General features: G+C 39.9%; 1 protein-coding gene across 5 annotated transcripts in view; it reads right to left on the reverse strand.

The window, feature by feature from the left end:
• The window catches only part of TTC39A (tetratricopeptide repeat domain 39A), a 51,660-nt gene that overhangs the window by 10,930 nt on the left and 15,648 nt on the right, over positions 1-25,082 (reverse strand). For 3 of the 5 annotated variants that reach the window (XR_004241903.1, XM_032118595.1, XM_032118598.1), the window contains exons 3-17: positions 23,315-23,446; positions 22,578-22,678; positions 22,025-22,092; positions 19,593-19,657; positions 18,111-18,210; positions 17,143-17,208; positions 10,769-10,877; positions 10,080-10,147; positions 9,891-9,950; positions 8,966-9,127; positions 7,262-7,353; positions 6,155-6,275; positions 3,518-3,629; positions 1,581-1,695; positions 799-915 (exon numbers count right to left, since the gene is read on the reverse strand). Coding sequence is in view for 4 of the 5 variants with exons in the window: in XM_032118595.1 (XP_031974486.1) it covers positions 799-915; positions 1,581-1,695; positions 3,518-3,629; positions 6,155-6,275; positions 7,262-7,353; positions 8,966-9,127; positions 9,891-9,950; positions 10,080-10,147; positions 10,769-10,877; positions 17,143-17,208; positions 18,111-18,210; positions 19,593-19,657; positions 22,025-22,092; positions 22,578-22,678; positions 23,315-23,446 (1,488 nt within the window). In the remaining variant the exon portion in view is untranslated. The remainder of the gene's footprint in view (positions 1-798; positions 916-1,580; positions 1,696-3,517; positions 3,630-6,154; positions 6,276-7,261; positions 7,354-8,965; positions 9,128-9,890; positions 9,951-10,079; positions 10,148-10,768; positions 10,878-17,142; positions 17,209-18,110; positions 18,211-19,592; positions 19,658-22,024; positions 22,093-22,577; positions 22,679-23,314; positions 23,447-25,082) is intronic. The other 2 variants (XM_032118596.1, XM_032118597.1) reach the window with 2 other exon arrangements.

A 25,082-nucleotide genomic window follows, 5' to 3' on the forward strand; every position in this document is an offset into this window, starting at 1 on the left:
TGACCTCTCTGAACCGGGCGCAGGCATCAGTTTTGTAGCTGCTGACGCTTGTGGCAGTGACTCTGCACATCTGGACTCGCTCAGGATCCAGGCAGAGGTGAACTACCTTGATGCTGGGATGCTTGAAGAGGGGGAAGAGTTGTTTGGGTTGGATTTCCTCTCTCCCCACCACTGCCAAAATTTGGCTCAGCAGAGAAGTAAAGGTTCAAACAGACGCAAACCCTGTATTTATTAATTTTATAATAAAGAACATACATGATCAAGCCCAACTTCCCAATAAACCTATTTTGCTAGAAAAATCAATCACACAAAACAGTAAAAGCAGGTGTTTAAGTTGCCTCGATGCAGATGAAACAATACAAAGATACCAAGTGTAACCTGAAGCATTATCTTAAATGTATTTCATCAAGGAAAGAAACAGGCACTGCTGGCCATCAATTTAAGTAATGCTATTTTAGCCATAACACAGAGCTTTGATTTAATTTAATACATCTTTTATATGAATAAGCAAATAGACTACAAAGATTATTACATTTTGTTACACATGGATTATTTCTTATGGAAACTTTTGACATTTAGATTAAGATATTTAAATTTTTTTTGGCTCTTTTTGCAAGTCCCAGACTGAACAAATGTAACACCTACCACTGGAAAGGTCCAAACCAAAACTAAGGCATGCACACTCCCACAGGAAAAATGAAATGAGTTTCCACGATATTAATGAAATGCTTCTGCTTCCTGCTAACCAGTAAAACACCAAACTGACCCATCAGACACCAACACAGGCTTTTCACTTACTTTGCTTTTTCCAGAAGTTTTATTGCTTCTTCTCTTCTATCCTGCTCCAGATACAGTATTGCCAGCTCCAGCAAGGCATTTGGAATTAGATAATGGTCATATTTTATCTTCTTCTCACTGCATTGGAAAAGAAATAGCCTAGAGACCTTGAAATGATATATTGTTTCCCTCATTTAACAGGTCCAAACACAAATAACTACGAGATTAGCTAAGATCAGAAGGAGCTATCAATCTCTATTACAACACTTGTCATGTTCTCTATCTGAAGCTCTCTTCTGGGTTATTAAACGTGTATTTTGCATAAGCATCCTACACAATATGTATAATCTCAGGATTAGAAAATAATGCCTTTATTATCAGGAAAGTGTTAGAAAAGATGACAACATCATGAGCTCTATCCATGTGAGCTGACAAGAAGAGGTGCCATGCGCCACATGATGTGCAGAAGTTCCCATTGTAATCACGCTCCCACCTGCAGAGTGTACTTGGCTTCTTGGGTACAGCTTCTTCATGACCGGGAAGAGGAAGGGGGCAAAAAAAGTAAGTGGTATCTGAAAAATTTTGTGCACCTACAGTCCCCCCAAAAGGAGAAAATACGTCAATAAAAATTGCATATTTGAAATTCTTCAACACATGGCTAACAACACTGGAAATTAAAATGTAAATACCTTGAAGTAAACACTAAAGATACTGCAGTCCTCTCCCTTCTATTCATATCATGGCTACATCTCCTCTTACTTGAAACTCAAGAGCTCTCCTACATGCCAGGTATGAAAACTTACTTTAAATAGATGTAATTAAAATGGTCTTCTGCTTCTGAGACCTTGCCCAAATGCTTGAGGCATAATCCCTTTAACAGCTTTATCACACACCGGTCATCTGCCAGTAGTTCTGTAGCTGCAGGAGGAAGTAAATGGCACATTTTAGAAAACTCTAGAACAGAAGAGATTTTCCTACCTGTAGGGAAACTTTCAAAGGTAAGTGTCAGCACAGTCCATCTACTGAAACACAGAAAAGAACTAGTTGGTGAATTTAATGCAGAGACAAACACACATCAAGCTTTTCAAAAATTGATCAAACTTTGTGCAAAAATTGTTAGGATGTTCTTTCCCTCCCTACTCCCACTGAAAGGCTATTCCACAGTCTTACTGCTCTGACACCTAAAAACTAATTTAGGGTGTCCATTTCGTAAATACTGAAGTCAAATTTACAGTCTCTCCACCCTTTGCCTTTATTGCCCTGTACAACTCTTCTGCTTCCTGACTTGTAGCCTCATAGTCCATTCATGGGCAAGAATTTTGTCAATTCTCTACCTTCATTTGGCTAAATAAAAATATGTGAAACTTTGCTACCTGTACCTCACATCCTACCATTTCTTCTTTGGAGTTTATACTTCTGAGTGCCCAGAGTCTTACCAGCCTCACCTAGTTCTAAGTCCTTATTATCAACACCCTTTCTTCATCAGAAAATTTTGCATAATACATTTCAAAGAAAACTACTGGGTTTTTCATAGCCAATCCACATAGGCAGCTTACTCTTAAAAGTTTACAAGCAAAAATATTCAGCTTAGTTGCTCATTTCCAATTCATTAAATATGCCTGAAAACAGCAAGTCAGTATTTGAAACAGGCAACACTTTAAATTGTTGGCATGTTTAAAATACATCCCAGTTTTCAATTTCATGTCCTCATAGTGTTCTAGAAACATGAATCGGCTACAAATCCCTGCAAAATGCAGCCTTACCCACAGTTTGCCAACTGAGAAAAAAAATGGAACAGGGAAATACTGTTGATGATGAAACAAAATGGGTGACAAAGAAGGTGAAATGGTCAAAGGCCTTTTTCTAGGATGTCACCTTCACTGAAAATATTTTCCCATTCTCTTTTTCAATTAATTAAAAATAGATAGTTTTAGCCAGTCTTTCAGGCAACCCTTTCAAATCTTGTGTAACTCACTGCACAGAAGTCCAAGGCCCTAGAAAAGACTGCAATGCAGTGTTTTAGCCTATATTCCTTTATCAACAGGGGCTTGATCCTTTTGCAGGAAGGTTGCATATAAAAGTAATGAGATCAAATATTGGTCAAGGAAAAACTTTGTGAGAAAAGCTGTGCAGACTGCTTGAACTCCCACAGGAACTGGGAAAGACTGACAAGAAATAAACACCAATTCAATTTTCTCATGGATAGTGAATTAAGAGACTGAGAGAAAATGTGGTAGCAGAGCCTGTTTCAGTTAAATCCTATACTGTGCTCATTGACAGGAAGGCCATCCCTTGTGTCCTGGATTTCCGCAGCACACTGGTGACACCAGTCAGCCCAAAGGTCATGTCATAAACTGACAGCACTTTTAAAACAAAAAAACAAACTCCTCTCCTATTTTATCCTTCAAAATTGAAATATCTGAGGTTAACAAAGCTTCAGGATCCAAATAATCAAGCCAATGCATATACTGATTTTGATCTAGCAAAATAAACAGTCCTTTAACACATCATAAACCATTCCTAACATACATTTGTGGATAGAAAATCACTCGCTATTATTTTAAGTTATTGCTATATTAAAAATAAAAAATATTCCTATCTGCATAAACCATTTATGGTTTCCTTATCTATGTTCCTCCTGTGATCCAATTAACTTTACTAATGACTGTCTCTCTATTCACAGATAATATCTTTAGCTATTGCCCTGTAAAATAAATGCTTAAACCGTACCACTGGTTACCTGAACTTCTTGCCAATGCTTCTTCTGCTTCATTTAAAGTCTCTAACATGCCTTCTGTTAAGTTGGGACATTTTCCAATTACAGCGTAGCCATTCCAGATATACATCATTTCCTAGGGTCAGGGAGAAATGACAGCATCATTAATTACAGCACTGGATAAATGTAGTTGTCAAATACTTCAGTTTATCTCTGCATGATGAAAAAGTTACAGCTTCCTTAAATAAAGTCAGTTTGTCAAAACGTATTTTCATTGCAACTGAAAACTTGTTACACTGGTTTTCAGAACAAATTAGCCCTGGAAGACACCTCAAGAGCCACTTACTGCACACAATGCAAAGGACATTGCTTGAACAGAATGCAAACACAATCTCACTTATAGAAGAAGGCAAGCACCAACAAAACAGACTTAAAACATTGACGGTACATGGATAATCATCCTTTCATTAAGGTCTCCCCTCGTTTTTCAGCTCTCTCCCAGCCAAGGCAGTAACACCCATAAATAAATGTGAGGTACTGCTTCCACAGAAAAAGTATGAAATCTCAGGACAGCAAGACAAACCCTCTAAACTTTAAGCCAAGCTTCAAACAAACTGACAGAATTTTAAATCTGAACTGTAAACCTCTTACATTCCTCAGGTTTGTATGACGTTCCCAAAGAAAGTAACTTCTTTATTATTCAACTGTCCTTAGAGTAAATTTTATTAAAACTATTGGCTGAATTCCTATTTGCTCTCGGGGTTCTTAGAGTATATCACCAAATGCCCATTGCTACTACCAATCACAAAGTGAAAGATGAAAATATTACAACTGGCCTCCATGACATGTTATTTAATCATAAAATCACAGAATATCCCGAGTTGGAAGGGACCCACCAGGATCATTGAGTCCAGCTCCTGGTCTTGCCCAAGAGCACCCCAAGAATCCCACCCTGTGCCTGAGAGTGTTGTCTAAACACTTCTTGAGCTCTGTCAGGCTGGTGCTGTGACCATTCCCTGGGGAGCCTGTTCAGTGCCCAACCACCCACTGGGTGAAGAACCTTTACCTAATACCAAACCTAAACTTTCCCTGACACAGCTTCATGTCATTCCCTCAGGCCCTGTCACTGATCACCAGAGAGAAGAGATCAGTGTCTGATGTATTTATTCTATTTATTTACTTGACCTTGTCTGCGTGTGATAATTTAAAGCATTTGGATAAAATTTTTATATAGAATAACTGAATTGTGGAACTAGGGCACAAAAAGTTGTCAGGCTAGAATAGCTGAAACAGCATGTTAACCCCAGTCGCTGTTGCTTTCACCATCTGGTCTCTGTTGATTGGAAAACCTGTGCTGAGCTTACTGTACCTAGTGCAGATTCATTAACATGGTTTTCAAAGAGAAGTGTTCAAACCACATTTATTCAAGGCTAAATCTCTGAGCTAAGACTTGCTTGAGGACTCACTCCTTCCAGCAAGTCCCCTGATAATGAAAAGAAAAATCCTGGAGATGAGATTCTGCCCCCAGTTCCACATCCATAAAGTGCTTTTATCTGTTCAGCTGCGGCATCTGCTGCCTTGGAAACGCAACTGCACAGCAGCCAAGGACGCGGTGCCCGGCCAGAGAGCTCCTGGTACAGAAACCTGCTCTGTCAAAATCCCATTAGGATAGCCCAGCCAAACCCCAGGTGTGAACACTCCTTCCTCTCTGAAACCTGAAAGGAACATCAAAGTAACCTAATTATTTTTCTCACTTCACTCTTATTAGTGGAACGTAGCCCCTGGTGAATACCCACACTCTGCTGTAACAACTATTTCTTCAAGAGGCAGAGCGTCACATATCCTTGGTGGGCTGGGGAGTGGTCTCCAAGGGGCTCTCCTTGTTCTGGCATTTTTTTAAAGAGTATTTACTAATTATCCAACTCCTTCTTAAAAGCATAACAGCTCAAAGTGCTGCAAGTGTTAACACCACTGCACTTGGCAAATCCCTGGACTCAAAACCCTTTTATGTTCTCTTTTACATGTTCTTTGTGGACAGATTTTTGTAACTGCACCATGAATGGGTGTCTCATGCAGCTGGCCACAGGGAACAGGCCAGCACTACAGGGGAAAAAAAACTAAACAAAAAAACCCCAAGAGTCGCAATGGTTTCCTGGAGTGGCCAAAGGAGTCGGTTGTTTCATCCCAGCATCCGTGAGCTGCTCTGGAGAGCACCAAACTGCAATCAATCAGGTGCACGTTAAACAGCTCCTTACATGTAGTCCCCAATCCTTCCATTGTTTCCTTGACACCACTCCTCCTTGTACCTTAAAGTCCTCTGTTAGCAAATGACACGACAGAAGAGACCCAGGGCAAAGGTCCTCCAAAGGGAACCAAAAGAAAGCTGTTGGGAGCACGCTACTCTATAGCTGGAATAATGAGTTACACACGCAACACATTTACGTGTCACAAACAACTGGCTGAGTTCCCTGTGGCTGGTGCATGCCCCAGTTTTACAGCATTCCTCACATTCATTTGGCTTTGCTTTGGGAACATTCCAGTCTCCTGCAGAGGTTTTACCTTAGAAACAAGGAAAGATGTTTTATTCCAATTACCTCGGGTTTATTTCTCTAAATTACAAAAATGTTGAAAAGGGAGTGTATGTGGATATTTCTGACTTACCAAAGGTGGGACAGGCAAAGGAACAGGGTTTGAAGAAAGATACCGTCGTGCTTTCCGAATTGCAAACTTCTCTGTGGGCAGAGATTTCCCTGCAATTTTCAGTTTCAGACTGGGAACAATCCTGAAAGTTTAAAGGAAAACGTAAGGAATTTTACCCCTGTGAACCTCTGGGATGAAGACATTCAAACTAAAAAAAAAAAAAAAAAAAATCAAAACAAGGAGAACTTAAAAAAGCTGTTACACACTGGGCTATTGCTACCTTGGGGAAGCTGAGCCATACATACTCACAAAAGCTGTCTTTATGCAGGGCACGTTTATCTCTAGGCTTCCTCTTTAATCAAGCAGGAGGAGAGGGACTCTTCCCCACTGAAAGATTAAATTAGATGATGCACCTGACTTATAAAGGGCTCATCTCTCTTCACAGACTAAGAAAGAGGCAAACTAGCTTTTGTCTTCCCGTTCTCCCAAAGACTAAAACTATTCACTTCATAATGGATTCCAAATTCAGTGAAATCTGTTTATAATGATTACAAAAGACAGAGAAAACTTGAAAAGTATCATGTAATCACATTTTAAAAAAATTAGATTTCATACAAAAATTGTAAATCCTAAAGTAACCAAATTTTCTTTGTTCCAGCAGGCTGAAACATTACTTTAACACAGTGAGGTTATCTCACTTTTTTATAATTTATAATTATAAATTATAATGCATAGATTCACTTGCACATTTAATTATTTCTTACTTCTCTGAGACTCAGAACCCAAGAATCAAATTGTGCTGATGTTCCCACTAAGGAAGAACACATCTTGCAGCTCAATCCATTGAAGGCTTTCACATCTGACATTCCATTTTGATTAAAGGAAGCAACTGAAAAAGAATGTATTACATGGAACAGCAGCAGCCACTGTATGGCCAGAAGAAACCTGCTGTCTGAACTCAGGGTCCACTTTAGCCTAAAGGATGTTTAACTCTGCAATTTCCTACCAATCCAACCCTATTTGCACAAATCTTCAAATCTGCATGATGAATAACACTGCCTCTCTTCCCCCAACACTGTGACATGAAGAGATAGTAACCAGTTGTAACTGAGAGTTTGTAAATTTTACCTAAATAATTCAGCTTCACTGTCTCCAAAAGGACTGCAGTCATCTGGTCCAAACATACTGAGATAAGCAGCTTTCATGTAAATGTAAGTAGCCTGTAAATGCAATGAAGAATATCTATACAGAAAAATGAATTTACAGCATCATCTTTATTCATATAAAGCGCAAAACAGCAACATAAAGGGAAGAAGTTCCTACCTTTGTTCACAGTCTTACAAAAATTTAAGAGAGAAGTATTTTAGAAAGTGAGTACAGAATATTGTTTTTAAATCATGTATGTCTTTGTTTAGTATGTATCAGCTTATAGTTTGTGTCCAAATTCCAAGAACAAATCTCATGCTTGCTTAAAGTAAGTTTTTAATACTCTTAGGAACACATGCTAGAAAACCTAAGATAAGGTCATGCTCAGAGAAAAAACCTAGTATTATACAGTCTCTGTGTCCCATCATGACTTGGCGACATATCCCAAATAGTAGGTTCTAGAAAACAGTCACTCCCTGGAGTTCAGGAGAGCAGACTTTGCCCTCCTCAGGGATATGTATGGTAGAGTACCATGAGATAAAGCCCTGGAGGGAAGAGGGGCCCATGAAATCTCATTAATATTCAAGAATCACCTCCTCTAAGCCCAGGAGCAATGCGTCCCAAAAAAAGAGGAAGTCAGCCAAAGACTCCTGGAGGCCCATGTGGGTGACAAAGGAGATCCTGGACAAACTCAAGACACAAAAAGGTAACCTACAGAGGGTGAAGGGAAGGGCAGGTAGCCCGAGAGGAATACAGAGAAATTGTCTGAGCAGCCAGGGATCAGGTTAGGAAAGCTAAAGCACTGATGTCTGGCCAGGGATGGCAAGAGCAATAAGAAAAGACTCCATTGGTATGTTGGTGATAAAAGCAAGACGAGAGAAATGTGGGCCCTCTCTGGAAGAAAACAGGAGACTGGGTTACCCAGGATCTGGAGAAGGCTGAAGCACCCCGACTTTTTTCCTCAGCCTTCACCACCAAGTGCCCCAGCCTCCCTGCCCAAGTCACAGGAGCCGAAGGTAGAGAATGTGAGATGAACTGCCCAGTGCAGAAGTCTGGGCTCAAGACCATCTAATGAACCTGAAGGTGCACAAGTTCATGGACCCCGAGGGAAATGGTGAATAAAGTTGCTAAGCCACTGCCCATCATATCTGAGAAGTCAAGTCAGACCAAGGAAATTCCCACTGACTGGAATAGGGGAAACATAACCCCCATTTTTAAAAAGGCAGAAAGGGAAGACAAAGGGAAGAAAGCTACCAGGGTTCTGGATTGAAGAACTTCTCCCTTCCAGATGCACAGGGATGAGCACCACTTCTAATTGTATTTATTACCCTGGAGGCACCACTGTGGCTAACCTTGCTCACCACCAGAAGAGCTTTTATCCATAGCATAATTAAAGAAATGGCAACTTGCACCATTAATTGCAACATTTGATGACACAACCAGTCAACACACAGCATCTATAACAAGTTACTCTTCATCTACCGGTTGGGCCCAAAAGATTTCTGCTCGCCCACCAAGATTCAGATTTGAATGCTTGCAATTCACATTGTTCTGTAGCAGCCACAGCAGGCCAGGTTTATACTACTTTATAGGCTGTACCTTTGAAGCAACAGAAAGTTAACTTAATTAGATTGAAAGTTAGTAGATACTATAGGGCCTCTTGCCCTCCTGTTCTGCTGAACTTACCTTTGACCAAGTGTTTTCTTTGCTCAGCAGGTCTGCGTAGAAAAAAGCCATCTTCCACTGGCGCTTGTAGGTGAAGCACCACATCAGCTCCCAGTAGCACATGTGATGGAATTGCTTCCAGTACTGCTGAGCTTCGCAGCATTCCTCATACCTGTTGACGGCCTGCACACAGAGATTTCCAAACACTGCCTTAGTCACGTGTAAATGCACAGACAGCGGTGCTGTAACACACATCGGGGCTCCAGGATCTGCCTGCATGGCCCCTGCAACTTCCAAATTATTGACAGCCCAGTGTTTCCCAAAATCACATCTGTTGGCTTTGCACAAGAGGATCTTGGCTACACAGTCATCCTGGTGTTAGCAAGTTTACCCTGCCACAGAGCTCCCCACTCCTGAAAGTTTTGTTCTAAGCATAATCAAAATGAATGTTTGTGTCTAGGGAAATTAAGAAACTGAAGGCAAAGGACAGATGCTCAGCTGACATTTATTGTTGTGCTTCCACAGATGTCAAGGGAGATACTGCCCTGCATACCAGATGGTACTCTGTCTCACAGTATTTTGGACATGTATTCTTAATAATTTTTCAAGTCTTTTATGGCTCTCTACTCACAGTGAAGGCAAAGGATTATCAATGGGTCTCATTAAAGACACATCTTGCTTCAGGATAGGAAAAACAATGAGAAAACTGTGTCATCAATACTGCTGGGCTAGATTATCACCAGAACTTGAGAGGGGTAGGAAAATGAGCTGGAGAAACAAGTTAGTCAAAACAGTTTACAAAATTCCTATTTGTAATTCAATAAACTACAAATTACATATAGGCCAAATCCAGAGGAAGCATTAGCCAAAAAGGAAATACCATTCCTGGAGGAATTTTTCCAAAGCCTTTGAAATTTACTTTCTCAAGAGCAAAATGATTACTTACCGCATCAATATTACCCTTTAGTGTTTCTATCCTGCCTGCAAAAAACAGGAATATGGCTCCCTGTAATAAATAATAATAAAAATACAAGTATTCTATAACAGTTTTCAATCTGACCATACAGTATAGATCTTTGTTTTTTGGCAAGAAAACATTAAATGAACACACCAAATAAGTTAAGATTCATTTTACCTTTGGATAGCGCGCCAAATAAGGCTTAAGTAGTCTTTCTGCCTCCTCAACGTTTCCTTTTCCTGTCCCTAGAACGTGTAAAAATGCAAGTGATAAAAATAGTTAGAAAACAAAGGAAAAAAAAAAAAAGAACAGGAACGCAAGGTACTAATTATCCATCTTCAATTGGCCAATATGTTGGCTCCTCTCTCCACTAAGTAAGGCATAAATACAGGTTGGTGCTGCACTAAGGCAGCAGCAGGAAGCCCTGACAACATTGTGCTTCCTGACTTGAAAACTCAGGCACAAACACATTTTGTAGAATGATTTAGCAGGCGATAACACAGAAGTAAATGTTAGCAGGAAGCTGTTACCTCCCCCAAAAAGTCCAACATCAACAAAGCATTTATCACTTACAGCCATTATTTTAACCTCCCCAATAATGCGCTTGGCTAAAACAGATTTAGTTCTCACAACCTTCTTGGCCATCCCCATTATCTGCCTTCTTATCTGTTAAACAAACCTCCATCTTGAATATTAAAACACACTCTTCAGTTATGATCACTACTGTAAAACACCCCACAAACAAGTTACATTTAATCTGGTTACAAACAAACAATTCACCAATAAATAGGTGATGGAATAATCTTTTTCCCCTTTGTGTCCCACAAGAACTAACCAAATCCAAGAGTAATTATAAACAATCTTACCTAACACAAAGGTCATGAAAGTATGATAGCAAAGCAACAGCATGGTACACAGCACCGACCTAAAGCTGTATGATGATGCTCCTTCTTGAAGCTGCAGCAGACCATGTTCCTGTGCAAACAGAGGTAGGGGTTCAAGGTGTTGGAAAAACCAGGGCTGTGTTTTGCTGGCTTAACTTCTGCAGCGTCAGCTACAGATTGCTCACCAAATTCCCCAAAAGGCACTGACTGCTTACAGAGCAATCAAAGATAAAAATGCATATATTAATTTATCTAATAGTTTTTCATGGAGTTACTGCTTAGCCTGGAAAACACCTGGTGACAGAGCAGCAAACTGGGATGTATTACATGGTTAACATAAGAAAATGAGAAACAACTTATCAGCATGATCTAAGTGCTGCTAAACAGCATTCCAGAAACAAAACACAGGGTTTTGAAAAGCAAGACAAAACCCACACATCACCATTGTACAGTGTATTCTTGTTTGCTGTGGTTCACTGCATAGAAGAGTTTGAGGTATCAAGAAAATAAAATTTTCAACGAGCAGAGCAAAAGATGTCAGGGCAAAAAAACATTTTAAAGTATGCAAAGAACAAAAGGAGCTTTCAATGATGTTGGCCCACTACCATCAGTGGAAAAACATGATGAAAAGAAGAGTATTCCTGTTCCCTTTGGGAAGAACTACAGCAATCAAGTATAACACTGTGTTCATATTCAATGACAGCATGACGGATAACCAACTTTAAGGATTCAAGTTCCTGAGGCAAGAGCATTTATCAGCCCACTCTAGGATTAGTTCCACGATATCAACAGCAAGAATATAAATATGCAAATGTATCAAACAAGAGATCTGCCTACTTGTAAATAGGCACAGTAAGACATTCACTGTGTGCTGGGACAAAATCTGTTTAAAAGTTACTGCACCACTGCACTGGAAAGTCACTGGAACATGATGTATGTGACTACAAGGACACTCTTTCAAACCAGCTACACTATAAATAGGAACTCTGAGAGATGTCTATCAGAGGCACCAGGAAAGGTATCAGGGAGAGCCCTCAGAGCATGATCCCAACACAGATTTACATATTTTGTGTGTCCTTGTTGACTGAGGGGTGTTACACCACCACACCTTTATTGCTTAGTGTGTAAACACTGAAGTCTGTAATCATATTCTCATTTCCCCCGGACATCCATTTTTCACTTAACTAGTGCAGTTAATTGTTTTCACATAAATACGGGGGGCGGTTGTGATTTTGCTTCTCTTTGGTTTTATTTTTAAAACTCAATGTATTACATTAATTACTGCTACAAGGAAAAATATTACTCATATTTGCAGACCAATTATTATAACATCTAGCTCGGAAAAAATAATGAAAATACTGACTTGCATGTCACTACAGAAGAAATTAAAAGATAGTAAAATCATTACTGAAAATCAGTGACTTAATGGAAATCAAATACTTAGCAAAATAAAACCAGCTTCATTTTCTGCTGAGAGCAAAAGTTTTGATACAAATAAGTAACAAAATATGATATATCCAGCTTCTTCAAACTGTCCAGATGAAACCCACAAATACTTGGACCTTTGAAAAAGTAGCACTTCAAGGTAGAAATAAGACAAAGCATCCTGAGGAATGAATTTCGGCAAAAAAAAATTCCACAGTATATTTCCAACATACATTTTTTGAAGTGAGAAATCTTCAGGCTTGATATTTCATTGAGCCCTTACTGACACTAGGCCTTACAGCATTTGGTAGCTTCCATACAATATAAAAACATATATAAAATGAATGTGAATAGCACTAAGAATGATTCAAACAGATTTTGTCATATAAAATAATGCAACCTTTTGTCAAGTTGATCTCAATTATGTTTTAGTTTCAAAAGTATATTTTATATACTGTATATACTGCATATTTTATACAGCCAAACACAAAGTTATAATCTCTATGGACAAGGAATGAACCCACTCCCACCTTGCATGGGACTGCATCCTGGATAGCAGTAGCTGGATTAAGAATATTGCCCATTCATCAGAAGAGGGCTTCAAATCTGACACCCTTAATTCTCAATTCTTGAACTGAGTAATTACACAGGCATGAGAAGCTCACTGAGCAAGTTAGTTCACTCTATGGAATGTCCATAAGCCTATCTAGTCCAGCAGAGGTATTAAAGAGTGTTTACTTTTCACTCCGCCGCCTGAATATCCCAAACTTTCTATATTAAAGTAATAACAATCAGTAGACACAGCCTAAATTAAAGAAATCTAGAAGTAGTTGTTATTAGTATTACAACACTTGCTTGTACAAAACACTGCAGCAAAGCTGCTTCTCCTCAAAAAAACCTCTTGCAAACTGCTTCTCTTACAATGGGATACCCAGAAAATAGGAATATGAAGGGTGTCACTGGGAATCATGTTTTACATCTCACACTCCCTAGCTGGCCTACTGAGTCTCCCTCTGCCTGGCGAGGCAGAGGTGCTCCTCCAAGGAGCAATTTGGCGCAGCAGCCTGGGTCAGCCACATGAATCACCTTTTCAAGCACCACCCTTTCTCCACAGGGAGCCTTACACGAATTAGCCAACAAACTCCATCAACCAAGGGAGTGCCGGGAGCTGGGCAATGTAATGCTCACTGGGATCAGACTGAGGATCTGGGAACCAAATCACAAGCAGCTACTTGAGCCTAAGGAGTAACTCTGCAAACAAATTGCACTCACTTCGGGACTGGCACCAGCGAGCACATTATATTTAATTGTCAGGACACACCTTCTAACCATAAATAACCCATAACTATCTCCCACACCTATGTCACAACTGATATAAGCAATCCCAGAACACCAGGAATGAGCTTCCAAACAAAGTCTATTACAGGGCATATTGCGACAATATAAAACAGATGTCAAGGTAATAAGTGTTTGTAATTTTTCCAGAATTACATTTTTCTAATTTCTCTAAATTGATGCTAACACACTTCAGTTTTACTTCCCCACAAAATATAAACTACTCTGAAGGACATAGAACACAGAGTAGGGAGCAATAACGCTTCCTAGAAACAGACATGATCCAGTGTGGTAACTCTCAGCATTCTGTGCAAGTTCCTCATGACATCCCACAATCTAATTCCCAAGACTGTCACTACATTATATCAGTATCTCATTGATTCAATTCTTGTTCCAAGACATCCAGTGCTCTGTCACTCAGGACTCCCCATGTGAGCAGCGGGGATTCACACAGCAGTTGCAGGACAAACAAGGACAACGCTCAAAAACATTATCAGACAACACTGAGACTGGTTCATATTTATTTCAGCTGTTATTGACTAAAATCCATCAACTTTCCCGAAGCAAAAGCTCTTGCATGTTATGTTTAAACCATTCTTTTAATTAGGGATCTTGACAATGAAAGCAAAGCAAGGTCATTGTTCATGTCTCATGGCCTGATCACATTGCTGCAGGTTTAGCAAGGAGGATGGATACTACTAACAGTTTCACAAAGAACTGACTAGCTAAGCTGATAGACAGGGCACTTGAATGCATCCCATGGAATAGTATTAAATTTAAACTTCATTTAAAATCTGAAGAGACTAAAATGCAATTCAAAGGAGATACTTAGTGAGAAACTGGAATTCAATTTATTAGAAATTGATACATCAAGAATATTCTTCAGCTCAGTTGCTTTGGGAAAAATGTCCTCCCACATAAAAAAAGTATAATTTGAAACAAATTGGTTCTGACAGTTTCCTGCCTTCTCCTGAAATCATGCTGTCATCTGACCCCCTGACGAATTGCACTTAACATATGGTAGGCTCACGTCACACTGTTCTACAGTTTAGCAGCACAGCACTTGTAATCATCTATAAAATAAGCACAAGAGTAAATATTAGCCTGAGACCTGGCAGAGGAGCCAGTGAGGAGGGTTCAGGCTTCCAGGGAGACAGTGCAAGGAATCTCCTGCTCTCATGTCACAGGTTAGTCACAGTTAAACACCAGAGTGCGGATGGTACACACACTCCACCTACTGCCCAGAGAGGCTGCTGTGCTCCCCAGCACAGAGTGCCTGACAGACACCTCTGCCCACAAGGCACTTTTCACAAAATTGGGCAAAACTGCACTGAACTTCACTGCCCAAATGCGGGGCCTGTGCTACTAAACACAAATAAGCCCATTTTTTGACTAATGATGCAAGGGAAAGGAGCGTAAACAGCGCGAAGGCCACAGCTGGCACATCTTGGACTGGAAGGGAACAAACATGGCCTCAGGCTACTTTTCATATTTTCTTGATCTTATCCCACCTACTATTTTGAGACTCCAGACTGCTGTTAAGTTGATCATGATGTCCACAGTGCCCGCAAATGGCTTAGGAAGTAATGGAGCTTTGGGCATGTCCTCCATTTGCTGTTCCACATGACATGACTCTGAGACAAGGAAAGTCCCCAGGGGCAAACCTGCTGGCTTTGAGGCAGGTTGCTGTCGTGGAAGATCACACAATGCAATTTTATATCCACTTTTAATAAACACATGACCCACACCAAAATCAAGCTGTCCTGCAGTGCACTGTAGCTCTCCCAGGTAATCTGTAAACAGCTCAAGGCACTAACCACGACTCTGCTGCACAACCTGGTGCTCCGAGTGAGCATTTAAAGGAAAAGACTGAAGCATCAAACACAGGTGTATGTAAAACTCCTTTCTTCTGGATAAGTGCAGCACATGACACACAAACTTTCATCTCCTCCTCTGTCACTCTTTCTTCCACCTTCTAGACTCTTCTCTACTGTCTTGTTGCAAGCTTTGGAAAACCACCACTGGAAAGGATGGCACATGCAATTGCAATTTTGTTTTTGGCTTTAGGCACCTGACTTGCAAATGCTAAATGCAGAAAGACTTTTTTAGGATGTTAAAATAAATGGCCACTAATGAACTTTGATCAACATGTTTAAAAAACTCCTTTGCATGGTGTGCAAACAACAGGGTTTTGCTCAAATTTATGGTAATCTCGGTCATGCTTCTGTGAGTTATTAAGGAACTGCAATAGAAGCTGACTCATTAACTCAAGTATCAGCCCACTCACAGCCATGCAAGAAATCCCAGGGCCAAAAGAAACTCAATTAGAGGGACAATTTCCATCTGCAGTAGTAAGATGAGTGCTCACCAAAGTATTCTCAGAACTCTGCTAGTACGTGAATTGCCCTTAAATTTCTAAGAGAATATTTTGCTTTAGATAATCTGTTGTTGAAACTGACAGGTAGAACTATTTGATTTTTGCCTTTACTGCTTGTGAAATAGCTCCTGGTCAGCTCCTGGAAATTTCTAAATTGTAATCCACACTCTGATCCTTGCTTTTAAATAAGACATTTTATTTTCAGATATAAGATCCTTCCTGTAAATCAATAAAATGGTGATGACAGTCATTCCCCTGCCATGTAAGGCTTCAGCTCTGATAAAAAGGCACTTCTCTCCTTAAAACTTGTTTTGTAAATAGAAAGCATTATAAAAGAGTTAAAAGTTAACTTGTTTTCATGGCTTTTCTAGTGCTTGCATCAGATATTTACCTCATGTAGCATTTATGAAAAATGTGACTAGTGGTTTAGGTTAAAGGGATCATGCTCCACATCATGTTCTCTTAACCCAGGAGCCCAGCTTTGAGGGAATCTCATGTTCTGCTTGTAGAGAGACAAGGGCAAGTACAAGGTATCAAGGCCAAGATACTCCCACTAATTTAGTATTCTTTTGAAACAATGAAACCACAAAGCAGTAGCACAGCTCTTTCTCATCACGATGTGAGTTTTCTGGTGCTCCATTACTAAACTTCTTTTCTTAAATATCTTGCTCAAACAATATAGGTCAAACTGGTTACTGTACAGGCAAAAAAGAACTTACTCACTTAGATAGGACAATGTAGGTGCCACACTCAAATTTCCAGTTGCTATTAAAGCAGAAATTAAATATATTTTTTTCCCCTGTCATGCAAGAACCTGTCAGGAACATTCAGACCCCATAATCATAGTAACTACCAAATAAACTATATCATATTCTAAAGGCTAGGAATACACTTTTGGCTACAGATTTCTGAGCACAAGCCTACATCAAAAGACCAGTAACTAAAAACCTAAATAAGCTGACATTCCTGTATTAGCCACTGCCTTTACCACATTTCACAACTGTTTCATCACTGAACAACGGTATGACAACATTTGAATTGCAATAGTTCACACAAAAATATAAAGCAAAACTGAGATGCAGGAAAGCATCAGTTCCACAGTGCATATGTGTGATATCAGAGGGTTACAGCTAATGTGAGGGAGAGGAGAGAAACTCCCAACCCTGTTTTTAATTTAAGAGTGAGGGGAACATACCAATAATATTGAGTTCACGTTTACCTTATTCCCAGAAAATCCAACAAACTCCAGTAATCTCAGAATCCGTGCAGGAAACATGGACAATGTCTACAGAGAAAAATTCAAGAGTTACACAGTAACAGATTTTCTGCCTTTTCCGCTACCCATTGCCTCCTGCAATTTTTCCAAACACACGAAATATTTAATAAAATTACTAAAAACATCTCTATATGAAAATTTTCAGGGTAAATGTATATACCTGCTATATTTTACCCATGATTTAAACAGAAATATCTGTTTAATATAGGCACCCTTTATCTCCAGGATGCCCTACACAGAAATACATTTACACAGCACCTGCTCAGTAACTCCAGTACTTCTTGGACATTTCAGAAATGCTGGGTTCATACCACACAGTCCATATTTGTTCTTTGTGCAGTACATCTAATATTTGGGCATGTACCAGACTTATGCAAAGCAATGCAAGCAAGAGGAAGCTCCAGGCACTTTCTGTAGTCCATCCCCTGAACAACCACATCACCCCTCACCATGTCTGGGTCAGTGCCTCACCGGGAACCATCCTGCACCATTTGGTCACCTGCTTTTTGGCCAGAACACAAGCAACAACAGCCAACAGTGGCTGGAGCAGCACTCCAAGTTTCATTCATGTGCCCCACCCCTCCAAATGCCCTGCTAACTGCCTAGATCCTGCTAGGCAAGTGTTGGCTAAACAGTAAGTGGAACTTGACAGGCACAGGCAACTGGTGCTCCTGTGCAAGGCTTCTCCTGGCCTCCATCCCACATTGTGGGCAGCAATCTCTTTATTTCTAAAGTGTGTCATTATCTGATGTTCTCAGACCAGACACTGGGACCCTGCACTGTCAGAGCACGCACCTAATTTTAACCACACAATCAGTATGATGACAGTGGAACTTCTCGGGAATTCAAGATAGGCTCATTCTCAGGAGGCAGCAGGATTTCAGCTCAGGACAAGAACTGCTGGTACATACCAGGTTAAATGCTCCGACTCCAAGTTTTACACCTCCCTCAAAATGAAGATGGTTCTCTCCTTTGACATAATGTGGGGACTGTATGAGACTGTCCAACTCCCTGGAAATGCACAAGATTCTGTTACAGTGTCAATAAATAACATGATTAATTACACTTCAGTAAGAAAGTAACCCAATTATCTTCAACTATGGAGTAGTTTATTAAAAGGTCAATTTATCTTCTCACCCAAGTGAACAACATCTAAAACATTTTGTTGGATTTATCAACAAATCATTTCTGTCACATTACTATCAATTATAAAACATGGAATCCTGGAGAGGAAATCCTGTCAAGCAGATATAGTTGATATTAAACCAAATTTTGCCCTGAAAATGTTCCAAGGATGGCTGTTGGGAGCATCACCAAACTTCGCTACTACAAAAAGAGATGATGGGGCAGTGCATGAGATTTAAATTTTAATTAGCAAATTTGACTTGAGTTTCACTAATCCCTGGATTATGTGCATGTTCAAAAGAATATTTTGTTTTATATAGGAAAAGACAATTTTAATACATATTTTAAAATAGGCAGATGTATCAGAAGTTACTTTCACTCATTTTTCTAACTTTTATAGGTCTCAGCTTTGTAGCGTCCCTTTATTTCCCATGTAATCCAGCTCAGTTTGAAATCAATTTGCCCCCAAGCTTTCTACAGCTATCTGGTTTTTATACTACTATTGTAGTTTATTTTGTTAATTATTAGGAGAGGAAAAACACTGTTCTAATGGAAGCATGTATTTGTGTTCAGGCTGTCATATTTTCATTGATGGTTGTTGCCAACCAGCTCAGCACTATTCCCTGTAAGTGCAGTCTTTACAATGGACTTGCATTTAGAGTCACCTTCAACACACACAAACATGGACACTGTCATCTCTCTCCCTTCCAGTGGGCTCCTGGAGAGCCTACACTTGATGTTGTTTCATGTCTGCTGGACACAAGGTATTTTGTGCCCACTCTGAATCAAAATATAAAATTCTAAAATAAATAAAATATGATGCATGTTTAGCCCTCACTTTTTACTGTGCTTCAGCTACTGGTTCTAAATGCTCCAAAAAGCTGCAGCTGGAACTATAAAGAAATGTCATTTCATTATGTCTAATGCCTACAAGACCTGCAAATTGTGCTATGCAGACACAATGAACAGTACATCATTTAGAACAGTTATTTTTTGACATAATTTCAAGGATATAGTACTCTAAGCAGGCTAACCTTGGGAGCTAACAGAGTTAGGATCCACTATCTCCACAATCCAAATCAAGCATAATGTTAATGTCCTTTGTTATGCAAAGGAAGAATCTGTGTGGACTGAGAAAATCCATAGACATGAGCCCCATAATAAAGACTCAATAAATACAACAGTAATGAATTTGTGAATTCGGTCATTTTACCAGCAGCACTTTTTACTGAGAGAGTGCATTTAATCACATCATCACTCTGACTCACCTGTAGGTTTGGTAACTGTTTCGGACTTTGATGCCTCCTTTTATGAAGCTGACCATATTCTCATCCTGTTGGAATGGAAACACATTAGCAATGTGAATTTGTAAGCATTATAAAGGGCTTTTGTCTTCTTAAGATGAATACACACCTGGAACATAACCAGCATGACACAGACAATATAAGCCTCTAAGACATAATACATGGATTTAGGATTTCCTTTCTATATTAAAATATTTTTCCTTTTTATATTAAAATATTTGTTCAGACACAGGCACTTTATTTTAGTGCTTTCTGTAATCAGTTTAGCCCTTGTCACCTTTGGACCATCTGAATTTGCATTAATGAAGACAGGGACTCAGCTAATAGAAGTCACCTAAGGTACATACACTTGTGGCTCTTTCAAAAAAATAGCTTTCTCTCATTTGTCCTTGAGCACAGTTAAGATATATCTGGTGCTGAGCCAGGAAATCTACACAAGTAACTCCTGTCCTCAGGAGTCTACAGGACACAGTCTCATATCCTAAAAGGGAAGAAGGGTCAGTAAAATTATGAAGGATACGCTCTTTCTGCTTTGAATATTCATATATATATATGAGATCCATACTAGTAAGATAACATGTTACATTATAAGCTATAACAAACTGAGAAATTACAGCAAAGTATCTGGGGCACCATTAGTTAGAGGCTCTTTAGTTTCATACCTTTTTGGTGGCAGTTTCTTGCCTTGCTTATATAATCTGTCATTCTGGTTTGTTTTGATATCTGCTGTTACTTTAAGACAGAGAGTCTTAAACAGAAGATACCATCACAGAAAAATCATAAGAGGGCATTGTGGAGAAAATAGCAAGGATTGGATTAATTAATTAGATGTACTAACTAAGTACAGCATATTGGGGGGTACAGCACACCCAGCCATGTGTAAAGGTTCAGTTATATTTTCCTTTGAATGGAAAGTGGAACAAGGAAGGAAGATGGTTTTAAAATGTTTACACTCAGAATGATACCAACAACAGGGATAAGTCAATGTGAGAATTTTTCAGCCCTGGAAAAATGCTGAGAATACGTTCTATATGTTTTCAGCTGGATTTGGTCATTTTTACTAAGCATCAAAACTAACTCACTTCAGTAGCTGTTGGAACCAAGTGCCTGGTTAATTTTCAAAACTAGTTCATATGCTCATGAAAAATTAAATGCAGAACAGAAGAAGAAGCAAACAGATCTTTGCAGAAGAGGACAAGAAATTATTTTCTTACTCTCAAATCTCTCACGTGTCTATAAACATTCTCATAAACAGATACCGGTGAAAACCATGCTTAAAACCAAGAGTCTTTAAAATGCTCCTTTCCTACAAACATAACAGAGAAGCTCTCAAAAGTCTTGCCTTCCATGGTTTCAGATCTCACCCAGCTGCCCCCAGTGCTACAGGCTATTCATCCCAAAGGAAAATGGAAACAGGTACACCTTGGCCATTTCAAAGTCCATCATCAGCACTCTAGAAACTACTAGAAGCTCCTCTGATTATGGGTGTTGCTATGAAGCAAGAGTTTCTAGCAGAGGGACTTAGCAGATGGCTGAAAAAGGTTACACAGTTCATAAACTATCGTAAGCAATGTAAATCAGAGCCCACCTGGCAACTCCCAAACACTATAAAACCACCACCTGCATTCCATTTCCTACCAGCACCCTTGAGCCAAAAAGCAGAAGCCTTTTTCTGACTGTGGCTTTTATTATCCCCTTGGTAGATGAAGAGGCCCACTTTCATACAGCAAGTACAGCCAAATCAAGAAGAAAAATCAGTTACTTCAACTGTGACTAACAATTTAAATTGCATGCTGCAGCCCAAGTAAGTACTGCTAATGTTGCTCCATCGAACAAATCAAGCTTCATTAGTACAGGCAGATAAAACCCAAAGAAGAAGGAGAGCTCCCCTTTATTAAAGACAGGCAGCACGGTTAAAGAGAAAGCATGTGTGGAGCCTAATAGCTATGCAGGCCATAACAGGTGTTCAACAACAAAGCAGTGAGAAAGCAGCCTTGGGAAAGCAAACACCAGCCAGACTCAAACAAAAGTCTTGCTTGTATTCCAGCACAGCTTCAATGACCATCTCATCATCTTTTATTTTTTTTTAATCTGATATCCCAACACACATCATTTGAAAATTGGTGCTTGCTGCAGTTACATTTCACACATCTAAAAGGGAGCAGGGAAGGGTATCATTGGGCACTCAGCACTATGTGTGTTGAGATAAGCATTTTTTGATAATCACGAGGGATAACAAAACATTCTAACATCTCATCAGCAGATAGACCAGATAAAATCCAGACTTGATCCAGATGAAAGACCTGTTAGGTCAAACTATGGTCTTCTACAAGTCCATTTAGGAAAAGAAAGCTGTATGGTGCTTTTCCCCCCAAGAGCCATGCAGGAATCCATACCTGGAGGAATGTGAGTGCTGCTCTCTGAAGTAAACATTCAGCATAACAAATTTCTGCATGGATTTCCTCTAACATCACACAGAGACAAGAAAACAAATCAGTCAAAGAGTAATTAAAAAAAACTTGGCCCATTAATATAGGAATAAGACCACTGAGCTCAAACTGAGAAAAATATTTTCCAAATTTGCTGTAGTATTTCAGTTCCAGACTACTGATGTAACTCCAAACAGAAATGACACACAGTTACACAAACTGGTGCTTTCCACAAATTCCTGGATCTAGAACCTTTACAGACATTTCAATACTTCTTTCTATATATTTCTTTACCCAGCAATTTTTGGGAGTGCTGAGTCAGAAAGTGACAAGACCAGTGATTTTTGGATTGGTTACACAGCAATGGCCAAAACAGTGGTGTGTGGTCCAGCAAATGCCAGATCAGTAATTTGGACAGTGGATTCACAACTTGCAAGCACACACTGAGTGAACAATTCTACATGATTCAAACTGCATACATAAAAAAGGAAAACATTAGGCATGTGAAAGATAGTGTTACCTTCAGTGAAGTGTTCAAGGCTTTGCCTATGCACAAGGTTGTTGATAGAATCAGCTACAGTAGATTTCTTCCTAAATCTGCAAAAAGTCCATTTGGTCATTCTGAACAAAAAGCATCAACAACAGAGAATGATGCCTTTCAGCTGGCCACCCACACAGTCACTACCACAACTTCAGTGCTCACCAACCCCCTGTCATCTCACCACACACAAAAACTTCAGCACAGTCCACAGAGAACTTGGTCAACATGGTCTTCCCGGGATGTGTCTCTTACCCTTCATGCACAGAAATCTGTCTTGATGAAGGAGAGGGATAAGGGGGTGTTTTGATTTTTTTTGTGTGTGCATGGGTGAACGTGGGTGCAAAAGTGGGAGCACAGTTGACTCAGACAACTGCAGTACAACCATCACCCATGGGAACATTCTTGCAGTGTTTGAACATTCTAAATAACTTCCAGACACTGCAGAACCAGGACTACAGGTAGGAAAAATCTAACTGACAAGAAAAATCAGATATTGCGGTAAACTGAAGTTTTCGAGACTAGACTGCTGAACACTCTAATTTATGTGCTGTGAGCCTCCTCTGAGCAGGAGGCTGGACTAGATGACCTTCTGATGTCCCTTCCAACCTCCAGTTTCCCTATGATTTCTGAAAGACTACATTTCCTTTTTTACCCAGTAGTCTTTCAAAACTTTCCCAAGAAGGAAATATTTACTGACTGAATTGCTCTACTCTTACCTTTGACAAATGGCTTGAGCTTCCTTCATTGTGTTCCCTGCATTCAGAATGTCCTGAGGATCAAATGTCATCATAGCTTGCATCTCCAGTATGGTAGCATAAGTCAGGGCATGATACATGCTGTCTTTAGTTCTGCAAGAAAACACAAGGTGCAAAGCACAGCTGATTTGATTGTATTATTTCTTTTAAAAAGCAAATACAAATCCAGCTCCAGAAATGTATCAGACTCATGGGAACAAGGTCTAAATGAACTAGAAATCAACACAAAAGACATGCAAAATAACCAAGAAACAGTAATAGATTGAGATTTGTAGAAGAAATCATGTCTACAGCTCTACATACTCTGCTAAAATGTATCAATTCTGAGCTGAGGATAGGTACTTAACAAACATAAAGCACAGGAATTAACCACATGGTTCACCATTCAGAGACAATAGAATCATGGTGGGGTTGGGTTTTTTTTGAGTATCTAATGACTACTACAACATGTGACAAATATCCAGCTGATATTCTTCTAATTTGGGACAGGCTCAAGGAGATAAGTGACACAACACTATAACTCTGGCCAAAATAGAATCTCCTTGAAACAGATCTTCCCACTGGAAGCATTAGGGTCTATGTCAAAGAGTACAGCTTTTTCCTCCTCTCCCCTTCTGCCAACCCTCCGCCCCAAACTGTTCAACTTAGATATTACTCTGTAGGGTTTCAGGGGGTGCCACTTCGGCAGAAAGTAAAAAACTTTGGCAAGGAAAACAGTTAATTCCTATGCGAAGCCATCGCTGGCACCTTTCCTCTGACAGGAAAGAGAGTTTATATGTTGCACACATTTAGAGCATTCACCTGTGTCTGGTGTAATCCTCTGCAAGTGAATCAAAATATCTTCAGGCACAGAGGTCTAATAAAGATGACTGGAGAAATACGTTAAAGGGCAAGCTCAGATAAATTCCTGACACAGAAACTCTCTGTAGACTTTGCTAATCCACCCCTGACAAATAGCACGACTTAAGACGAATACTGTTAAGGAGCAACAATTGCTATTTCAATTGTTTACACTCTAGCACAGATCAGATAGCTCTATATGGCAGGGAATATTCAAAAATACTTGCAGTCAAACAAGGATATCCTTTCAAAATCTCCACCCTCAGCACACCTGTTCTGAATGTGTTTACTTCAGGTGCTTCTTCATTTTCTTTTCCCTTCAGAGGAGAAAGTGATTGCCAGCAATGTGCCCTTGACAAAGATAGGGCTGCATTAAGAAGAGTGTTGCTGCCAGCAGGATGAGAGAGGGGATCCTTCCCCTCTGCACAACACTGGTGAGGCCCCACCTGGAGTGCTGTGCCCAGTTCTGGGCTCCTCAGTGCATGGACAGACTCAAGAACAGGGTTAGTGAGGATGATTAAGGGACTGGAACATCCCTCCTATGAGAAAAGGCCAAGAGAGCTTGGACTGTTCTGACTGGAGAAGAGCAAGCTCTGTAGGAGGTTCCTATAATATATAGAAATACCTGAGGGGAAGAAGCAAAGAGGACAGAGCCAGGCTCTTTTCACTGGTGCCCAGGGACAGGATCAGAGGCAATGAGCACAACCTGAAGCACAGGAGGCACTGTCTGAACATCAGGAAACACTTTTTTTACTGTCAGGGTGACCATGCACTGGCACACATCACCCAGAAAAGTTGTAGAGTTTATGTCCTTGGGAACATTCAAAATGGCCCTGCCTGAGTACATGACTTTCTGAAGTACCTTCTACCTCAATTCCTCTTATTCTGT

This window comes from Corvus moneduloides, chromosome 9 (genome assembly GCF_009650955.1).
Source record: "Corvus moneduloides isolate bCorMon1 chromosome 9, bCorMon1.pri, whole genome shotgun sequence".
Lineage (NCBI taxonomy): Eukaryota > Metazoa > Chordata > Aves > Passeriformes > Corvidae > Corvus > Corvus moneduloides.